This window comes from Pleurodeles waltl, chromosome 5 (assembly GCF_031143425.1).
Source record: "Pleurodeles waltl isolate 20211129_DDA chromosome 5, aPleWal1.hap1.20221129, whole genome shotgun sequence".
NCBI classification, from domain to species: domain Eukaryota; kingdom Metazoa; phylum Chordata; class Amphibia; order Caudata; family Salamandridae; genus Pleurodeles; species Pleurodeles waltl.
The window spans coordinates 121,444,005-121,454,790 of record NC_090444.1 but is presented as its reverse complement, the minus strand read 5'-3'; the positions used below and the strand labels follow the sequence as shown (position 1 = coordinate 121,454,790).

Below are 10,786 nucleotides of genomic sequence, written 5' to 3'. Positions count from 1 at the left end.
AAGGGCCGTCACATACGAGAAAAGGGTGTCATTTATGAAAACGATCTCTTGACATAGATACAATTGTTATTTCATTCTCAATAAAGTGTCGCTCATAAGGCTTGAAATGTGACACATAAATGCACTACACATATGGGAATGTAACACAAGCAAACTGAAAACCTGGCAGCTACGCAAAACAAGGAGCCACTTGGCAGGTATTCAAGGCATTATAGATATGTTTATGAAATGAATGGGCATTTCCCCCCCATTTCTGCATCACATAATAAGCAATCTTTATAAAGAGGTGGGCATCTTGTATCTCTTCTAAGAGGGACGCTTCTCCGGTCTCTGGTTTTGCTAGCGACATAGAAAGAAGACAGGCACAGCGATGCCTCTGGGGACAGTGTAAACACATGGCGGCCAGTACTATGTTCGATTACAGTTTGCCACAGGTTGAAAAAACAAAAGGTCAGGTTTGCTTCAGATAACTTTGGGATTTAAAACCTTTAATATATATTTACATTAATATGTCCGTTTTTAATGTGAACTACGAAATGCACAGTTTCTAAATGTACAACTGCGGCAGCAGCACCGTCCGCAGACACAAATTCACAAGACGACTGGCGATTTTGCTCAGTGAGATCGTAGCAAGAAGGTTTTTGTATTAAGCTCCGGGGGCGCGGGCGGGTTCATCCTCCCTTTCAAGATGGCCGCCGCTTTAGCTCCGGAGAACCCGCCCCAGCGACGGTGGCCGAAGGGGGCCACGTGTTCCGGCTCCTAGGAGTAAACACGCCGCTGTCTGTCACACGGGGTTCACTACTCCCGAATTGCGTGTCGGTGTCACCTGTCAGTGGCGCCAGGTGTTGCCAGCCATGAAGCAGAAAAAGACAGGTAAGTTCTGCTTAGCTTACACTCCTCCCGTGCTTGGCCGGGAGCTCCCATCACCACCACCTGCTGCCACCGCGACACATGCACACGCTGCGCTTCTTGCTAAATTTCCTTGTGGTGTCTGCGCCTAGAAGTACTGCCCACACCCCCTCCTGCGTCCCTGGGGACCCACATCTCACAGCCAGATGGTGGCCAGTCCGGCTACAACACTTATTCTGTGTTGCTTCTGAGCTGAGGTCTGACACTCCGACACCGCCTGCTGAACTGTCTCCAGACGCAGTGATCAGGAACACCCATCTCATGCTGTAAAAGCAGTATTTCACTGACACTTGTACCAGTACATGGGCTTATTTCTGGTGAATGAGTGCAGTAGAACATGTACCTCCACCACGGTCCTTCCTATAAGAACTAATGCATCCTCAGAGTTGGAGTTTTAATAGCTCCCTTTAAATGCAGTGAACTAACCAATCCGAAAACCAAGATTTGCAAAAGGAAAATCTAGGGCTGGAACCACAGTGTCGCTAATGACATGGAATCACCTTATAACCCTACATGCACGGCACTATTCTGACTTACAGCCAGTGACAGGCATTACAAGACACAGACACTGGGGTATTTGAACATGTTGTGTACTGGGGTCGTGCTGTGATAAATCGTGGACCAGGGCACATATGACAGAGGTAGTCCTTTATTGCTCTTGTTTCTACAATTTACGCAAGTGGTGTACACTAAGGAGAGTTGGTCAATATCCTCCTCTGCGGCTTGTCCCTCGTATGTGTGTCCCCGCACTTCCTGTCCCTCTCCATCCCAGGAAGCGATGCCCATTAGTATCCCAGGTCGGGATCTTCCATCGCCCACAGGACCTAACATCCTGTCTTCTTCACAACAGAGACATAGATGTAGACATCAGAGTAGGAAAGCAAAGTTACCTGATCTACTCTGGGAAATTGAGATACAGATACTGGCGCATGGAGCCCTGCTGGTGGTCCTTTGGAGTCACATGGACTAGGAGTCACTAGGCCTGGGTCAGAGAGTCAAGGAAGAAGATCTTGACACTGGGACAGGTAGGCACGGACACTGCAAGAGGGGGATAAGGACACTTGAACAGCGAGACACATACACTGGGTTAGAATCAAAGGAATATGGAGACACAGACACTTTAACAGGAAGGCATGGTCGGTGGCTTAGACAGTTATATGGACGAAGAGAATGGAGGATGTGGACACTGGGAAATTAGCCAGTGGCAGTGGGACTGAGAGACATGTATCCTGGGATATGGAGCCATATGACCATATAGATGTTAAGCTAGACACTGAATCGTACCCAGTGGAACAGAGAGACCTGCCTTGTGGGGCATGGAGTAATGGCCACTGGGACCAGAAGATACAGCCACTTGAGCAGAGATTGATGTAGACACTGGGACATGGACGCACTGACCCTTACAATGGGACATGAAGAAACAAACATTGTGATCGCCTATAAAACCTAATGTCAGTGCTCATTTCTGTCCCACATAAAAACACCAATTACCACCGCAGGCTTCGAAAGATGTGCTTGGATGTATGTGTTGTTGAAAAAAGAGTTACAGCCTCCAGGTTACCAGCTGCATGCAGGAGCAAATACAAACCTAACTTTGCCTGAGCTAGATTGAGTCACATTGACAGAGGTGCTTGTAATGGTCCTTGACTGACATGGCAGCAGAAGGGACTACGATCATTGTTTATGTACATTGGTAGAGCATACATTGGCAGAGTATCTTGCATGTTCCCTGTTCAACAAACAGCAGGCTGACTATACTGCAGCTTAGTAATGAGGAACACTGGCAGAGTTACTTGTATGGAACCTAGAGCCAGATGTAGGAAATATTAGTTGCAAATTGCACCCAGTGTTTTTGCGACCAATGTGGAATTTTGTGAACCAATATATATGTACTAAAAGGATCAATTGCAGAGGAGTGCAATTCTTGAGATAGAGCACAAATTGTAACTCACTAATAGGCAACTTGTTGTCACAGTATTGATAGTGAACTATCGGGGCAAACACACCACTGTGTCTTTGTTTTTTTTGTTTTGTTTTGTTTTATTAAATGAAGCATATTTCCTCAAAGGAAATGGGCCTTAGCTTAAAAAAAAAAAAAGAAAACTCTTTAAAAAAGTTTGTTTGATAGTAGACAGTGGTCCATCAGATCACTGTCTACTCCCCAACAAGCTTGTTTATTTACATTCACAAAGGGGAAAGGATTTATCACCCATGTTGGGAGTTTGTAAATTTGAATGTTTCTCAAGCAAATTTCAGTTGCAGAACATTCACAAATACCATAACAAATTGCTATTTGAAAGAAGCGTCTTAAAACACCCCTTCCCAATAGCAATTTATTATGCCTTTAAAAACAGTTTTTGCGATTCAATAACATTTAGCGCTCTCAAACACTTTAGTAAAGTCCAGGCATTGCGACCACTAAATGACATCATATATCTGTCCCAGTTCCCTCAATTGTAAACATTAAGTTACCAACACGGGGAAAATAACACTGACTTGAAAGGAAACAAGTGCCGGTGATTTTTATAACTGGGATTGATGCTAAGAAAGACATTGCAATATGAGGTAAAGTGAAACTTACTCTAACCCTAAAATCCCTCCATTAGGTTTGACAAAAAGCAGGAATGCCCTTCAAAACTCTCTGCCTAGTGCAGTAAGGCATTCCTTAGACGATTAATGGACTATCTTACAAACATGTTTGGGCCAGATATGCTAAAAATGATTTGCAAAAAGTGATTGCATATTCTGCTTCAACTTTTTGTAAATTGATTCTGATTTTGTGAACTGACCTGTGTACTTTAAGGTTAGTTTGCAGAATCTCCATTTGGAGTGGGTCGCAATTTGACCTACCTCATTACTATTCATTTAAGAAGTGTGCAAACTACATCTCATTCCAATTGGATGCCATCACAGGCCTGCAGCGGTCAGCAGACCATAACTGTGTTCATATTTAAAGTATATCTTTGTAAAAGTAGCCCATTGTCCTTAAAGGAAACAGGCCTGCATTTAAAAGAAAAATACTTAGAAAAAAAAAAAAAGTTTAAGAATATGCAGTGGTCCCTTGGAACAGTACCAGTCCCAAACAGTATATCTTTGTCCTTACAAATGGGTTACATCCTCCTTTGAGAAGTCTGTAGCCAAATTAATGCATTATGATGTAAATTGCGGTCCTAAACCAGTGATGCATAGCATTGACAATTGGAGTTTCGAAGGAATGTGTTAAACATGCCCTTTGCAAATTACGATTTGTTATGCATTTTTCAACTCTTTGTGCGATTTGGTATGCATTCCTGAATGATAAAATATGTTTAGTACATGTAAAAAAATGCAAACCCTGTGATTTAAAGAATCATATTTTGTGACTGCTAAATGGCTTCTACATCTGGCCCCAGGTTCTGGGACAGCAGGACAATCGTACTGCAATTCAGGACTTAGTCATTCGCAGTCCTGCTCATGAGAACACCCGTTCTTAAAAGGGTTGTGGTGTGGCTTGGTAGAACTACTTGTAAGGGTCCTGATTTTGGAACAGTAGGTTTAATGGCACTGCAAGTTGGGTTGACATGCATTGACAGATGTGCTTGTAAGGGCACTTGTTTTTACAAGCTAGGTAATGCAGGTCAGGATTCAGGAGCCTTGTCAGAGTTGCTTATGACCTGTATTTTGGAAAAGCAGCAGTTCTACAGGTCAGAAATGAGGTATATTGGTAGAGCTTCTTGTGAAGGTTAAATTATTACAATACGGAGGTTTGGTGCCAACTGGGACTACGCATTCCAATCACTGACTTTTTACTTAGCTACTTAACAACATTCAATAATCTGTGCCTCTCATCTGCTTCAACTGTGTGAACCCACCTGAAACTATGACTTTAAAAGCATATAAATTGAGTAGGTTGCCCCTACCTATATGGGACATCTGATAATGCTTCCCAGGCAGCAGGTCATTCTTGACGCACATTGGCCTACCTGCTTGTGAGGGCCAGAGATGATCAATTTGCATATGAGCCCCTGGTTTGTTAGTGTCCGTGAAAAGGTATGTGAGCATATTGTATGTATGCTCATGAGGGGCTCGTGCTTCTGAATGCAGTTGTTGCTAGCCTCAGCCTCTGGCAGTATGTGCTGGGAGTTTAGGTGGGCGCTCCTTCCTGAAAGACAAGACGTTACTTCTTGAGGTAACATCACAGGAGCAAAGGTCATATGATATGATTTTCGGTGCTTTATTATGCTCATTAGTAATTTCGAAGCCTGAAAAATTCTACCTTTTGGTCACAGAGTGTTGTTATGTATACCTTCCTACAGAGATTATGTGTTACAGAGGATGGCCCAATTATAGAACTGGTTAGCAGAATGTTGAAGAAGGAGCCCTGGACTTTTAAGTTGTTGGGTGGGGGGCAGAACAAATGTTCATTCCTCCCTATGGGACCAGAAATAATAACATTGTCAGGCAGGGAAAGAAAGCAATCCTCCAGATTATGACAGGGTTGGAGCTGCTATGGAGAACTGATGGGTGCTTAATTGGATGATGATCAATAACAGAGATTGAACTTGGTGCTAAAAATAGTTTATGATGAGAAAGAGGCAGGAAAGTGGGCATCAAACATCTCTCTTCCTTGGTCTATGGCTCCAACAGCTGTGCCTTGCTTGTGGAGATGTGCTTTGAAATAGGCTTGAAGAAAAAGGACAGTTGCAGATTCCCCTGTTTAGAGAATGAGGCCCTCACTGCCACTTGCTATTCTGTACATGTTTTGTAGAAGGGACAGCAGTGCTGCTGCCTGTGGTGTACTTCGTTAATGTGACGAAGGCATGCACATCTGCTGGCTAAGCTGTACCAGTTTTGTGTTAGGGAGGCTTGCAAAACTAGAGAAAGAGAAACCAGTGAACGAGTGGCAGCATAATTTCAAAGACAGATCCCAATGTTCACAATGCACTGGGAGTTTTGTCTCTAGAAGTGTGGCACAATGATTAGAGCGGCAGACCCTGATGCGGAGATCTAGCCCGGGACCAGGGTTCAAATCCCACCTCGGTGGGTCTTGGGCTCAATTCCCTTGGACCAGTTAATTCTCGCCTCGGTGCCTAATCTAATTAATGGGTCCCACTCTGTAACTCTGGGCAATAGCTTGCTTAATCTCCACAACAACCCTCACAGTACTTGGATGCCTGGCTTCACCCTGGGGCTGTCAAGGAGTGGGCGCCTCACAGGGAAAAGTCAGGAGGTGTTCTACAGCAGTATGCGTACAGCGCCTTGAGACCCTAACGGGTGAGTAGTGCGCTATACATGTGCGAAGTTTTATATAGCAGGGATAGCATTGCATTTTTGTCTGTCCATGTTTGTCATAGTGTGCCCCAACAAAATAGATGCCAGGGTTAATGCTATTCTCTTCAGTGCCACGTCCACCCTAAGGATTTTCCCAGTCATGGTATCAGTGGTTGCAAAGCAATCTGAAATATAAAGCTACCTTGGTTTTTAAAAGAGTTGTTTAACTGAAGTGGCTGACTGAATGTGTCTGTGAGGTGCGTCATGTACAGTCAGCCTATAAACTCCCAATTTGTAAATCAAAATGTTTGATTGCAGAGCATGTTGAACTTACATGGTTGTAGGGGTTCTCTTTGACTTTAATTTTATCACTAGAACAAAAAAGTGAAGTACGTCTAAAGGGTGGGTGACAGCTGTTAGTTAGCCAGTAAGATGGGTGGCACACTCACTGTTCCTTGCAGGGGACCCCCGTAATTACGCCACTGAGTGTGATCTCTTTTTTTTTCCTTATCCTAGCATCATTTAACTTCTTAGTGGCAGTTTCCCTTTAAACTAACCCCATATTTGAAATGTCCACTCATGCATTTGAGATCTTTGCTTGAAGAGGACTGTATATATCTAACGTTTGAACGTGTACTTGATTGCAAAGATCAAAAAATAAATTGGGAAGTGCATGTTGAAGTTAACAGCTTTTTGTGTGCTGAGTGAAGTACCATCAGTTGGGATGTGTGGGGCACACCTCCTCCTGTTCATCCATGCTGTTAGTGGATTTGGAAGAGTTTTAGGAGCAGGAGAGGTTTAAGGAAAAGGGAGAACTTGTTTGTATTTTACCAAAGCTTTTATAGTTATTCATGCTTTTTATTATATTTTTGTAGACATTTAGTAAATATTTTGAAGCTGATTTGAAAGTGCTATATTGGTTGGTATGTCTTGAAATTGTGCGTTCATTGTGATCGTGTGGAGAGGGATTTATGTTTTCCTGTATGTTTTGTCCAGTAATTGCATATTGTAGTTATAATTTGTATTTCTTTTAATGTGGCCCATTCTGAAACATTTACCCGTGATATATAAGACTCAATGGACAAACACTGCTTCATACACTTATCAGCTATCCAAGCTAGAAGATGAAGGAAGAGCTGTCCCATTTCCCCTTTCAGCACTCCATGCTTTCGGTTTGGTTTGAGGTGCTTTTTACTTGCAAGAGCATCTGTAACATGTTTTAAGATGCTTGCTTTATCCTCTTCTTTTTTTAACTACATCTGTCTGGTTTACATTCAGTAGAACAGACAACAAATAACCACAAATGCAATCTTGCGCAAAAACTTTGGACGTGTTTTGCGTTTCCTGTTAATGGTGGCGGATGTTCTATTTCAGGAAACTTCAGCCATGCTGAGCTGATGATGATGACAATATCGGATGTGATCAAGCAACTTCTGGAAGCCCACGAGCAAGGCAAGGATGTCAATCTGAACAAGTGAGTGGTGTCCTCTACTGAACACTATGTAGGCCAGTCACAAGTTCACCAAGCACTGCCAAAGCTAATACCTATGGTTTATTCTACGTCTTTGTCTAGTAATAGTAGTATTTTGCAGTGGTATGTGAATGGATTAAAACACAGATATGGACACACACACAATTCATAGAGGCAAATATAACCACATACATTGACACACAGGTCGATGGATGGATGTGTGAGTATGCAGGTGTTTTGCTTTACTGCTGACTGAGCCAAAATACACACACTTAGAGGAGTCGAAAAGATTCTCTGGAATGCACCTCTTAATCTAAAGAAGATATTTATTATATCTTTTTGCAAGGCTCGTGAAGGAAGACCGGTATAACCAAAAGTGTACTTTTAAAATGTGCACTGAAGTAAGACCATGTACAAAGAATCTTCCATCTATAAACAGAAGATATATACATGCAAAAATACAAACACCTATATTGATATATGTATTCATACACAATGCAAAGCAAATAATTAATAAAAATGCATCACCGTAGGACCTGTCTGGTGCTTCATCTTTCTCCTGCCAACAAGTCGTTGACCTTGGTTCAGCCACAACGAGAAAGAGAGATATCTAACCTCACTGGAAATATATCAGGCATTCAACGTCTAAATCCTGATTGAGGTCTCTGAATCTCCCACGCTATATCTTGGTCTCTTATATACCTTAAACAAACGAGGAAAGAGCTTTCTGGAAAAACCCCTCCCGCTATGTAAGAAGTATTAAAAAATGCAGGCTATTTTAGGTCAGGGTTGAAAGAAACACGTCGGAACTTGGCCAGTATCCCAAGGTGTCTCTCCCAGGCCTAAGCCGTTCCCTGCTATACCATAAACATCATTCTAGTACATCCTTATCCTGCTGACTGACTCCTCCACGTTATGTCCTAGCCCTTCGGTGTGAAAGGAACACGCAGAATAGAAAATACATTGCATAACATGTTTTGTACTGAAAACTACTTGCACCTTTAACGTGGCGGTGAAGCTAAGGCTAAGCTGAATACAAAATGGAGTCTGTAACTGATGACCACTAATGTGACGGCGTGCAGCTAAGCCAGGTGCAAAGTGGTGCGACATGAAGTCAATGGTAAAACACAAATATCACTACAGCAGGTGAATGGATGGACGCATGTGTGCATGGATGGTAGTAGGTAGAAAAAGGGATGTCTTTGAAACCATATGTATATGGAATAGAGGAGTGGATGAATAAAGGTTTGATCCAAATCCTTGTAAAAGCGTTGTTGGATGGGTGAATAATTTTGGAAGTCAGTAAAACTAGTTCTGATGAGACCCCCAAAATATGTTTGACATCAGGCCTTAATAAACTGAGCCTCATCCACAGAAGGGCAGCATTCTGAAAACTGTGAAAACATAGCAGTTCAGAACTTCAATGGGAATACTTCTTGAAATAAGCCCATAGCACACCATGAATAGATTTTAAAAATACCTGAAAAATATTTGAAAAGTATGTATAGGCCATAGAAACTAAAAAAAAAAGTATCTAGAGCGGATAGATTATAGCTCAGTACCAATGCACATTTGCAAGGAGTATAACTCTGAGTAACATCCTTGATATTTAATTTTACATTTTCTGCCAATGACCAGTGTCATGGAAAAGCTAGTTGTTATAGTGATGTATTGTAGAAACAGAGGAATTCACTGCCAAATTTGTGCAAAGACTCAGTTGCGCATAATGAAAGCAACTTCATTATGGGGTATGATATATTTTATAAAGGCAAACAAATGCATTATGGCAAAAATATCAGTATGTCCGGAGTAAACACCTAGGGTATATGGGTTTCATGTAAGAATTAGAGCCCGTAAACTTGCTCTGTAATTACACCAATTTCTTCAATATATTGATGGCATAGGCTAGAGATATCTCACTATGTCAAGAAGTGGCATATCCTAGCCTGGGTAGGTAGGGGCTTTAATTTATGGTTGTCAGGTTTTGCCACATTAATGACTCATTGAGCCTGTCCCTGGTTGTATCTAATATAAAAAATAAGTAAGGTTCCTTAAACAGCAGTCGATACCTGATGTTGGTACCCCTCCTAGGTGGTCTTACACCTTCAACAATTTCTCATTTAAGTAATTGGTTTAATGGCCTTTTAGTGTAAAGTATTCTGCTGGCATTCTTTATATGGCTCCTAATCCTACTCTTGTGCCGGCATATTTAAGAATTGGATTTCAGTGGTCTGGCTTATGCACAATAAGTAGCATGTATTATGATGGTATAAACCACATTATGCATGTTGATGGAAAATGCTTTTTGAAGATTCTGTGTTCGAATGCCTGAGTGTTGTATGTTGAGTTGCATGCTACACAATTACTATAATTACCTGTTCCTGGTGGCATACCACATGCAACAATCAGGGCTGCAGATTTCCCTTAAAGTTGTATTGACCTTACCGCCATAGTCACAGATGTTCTTATTTTTCTTGTAGGCAAAGCCTGTTTTTTCAGTCTGTAGCCAAAAGCATGTTCTGTCAATACGCCAAGCAAGGATAAAAAGAGAGGAAATGAAATGCAGAGGGAGGGAAAAAAAGAGTAGAATGAAACACACTGCTAAAATGAAAACCTTAACTTAAATAAAAGGGTAAATGAAATCTAAAAGCTAGTCCTCAAGATTTTTGACCAAATAAAAAAGGAGGAAATCATAAATAAATTGTTGCGAAGGAAACAGGTGGAAAATGAAGGCTGGGCTCCTTCACATACAAGAAAATCAAGGAAGCGGATGAGAACATTTGAAATATTCTTTCAAGGTAAACTAATAATGTAAGTTTGGTAGCTGTAAATCTGTGGATCCAGCAGGAAGGTATGGGCCTTACCCATCGAAGTAGCTGTGGCAGGATGATTGCAGATCAGAGCTAAAAACTTAGAGCCTCATTACGAGTTCGGTGGACGGTTTAGACCATCTGTGAAACTACCGACGGGGAGGTTGCAGACATACTGGCTACCTCCCCACCAGGCCCTTTAAGAGTTTCCCACTAGGTCAGTGGGCGGAAACCTGAGGGGCCCCTGAACTCCCATTCCAAGTGCATGGGCAGTGTAGGGGCCCACCTGGGGCCCCCCGCACCCTTTCTCCACCAGCCATTTCATGGCGTTGCTACCGACATGAAA

At 42.2% G+C, this 10,786-nt stretch overlaps 1 protein-coding gene across 1 annotated transcript in view; it reads left to right on the top strand.

The window, feature by feature from the left end:
* Positions 1–720: 720 nt before the first annotated feature.
* ELP3 (elongator acetyltransferase complex subunit 3) overlaps positions 721–10,786 on the top strand; it is a 709,210-nt gene continuing 699,144 nt past the window's right edge. The window contains exons 1-2 of the mRNA XM_069233774.1: positions 721–873; positions 7,534–7,633. Coding sequence (XP_069089875.1) covers positions 855–873; positions 7,534–7,633 — 119 coding nt within the window. The 5' untranslated portion in view covers positions 721–854. The remainder of the gene's footprint in view (positions 874–7,533; positions 7,634–10,786) is intronic.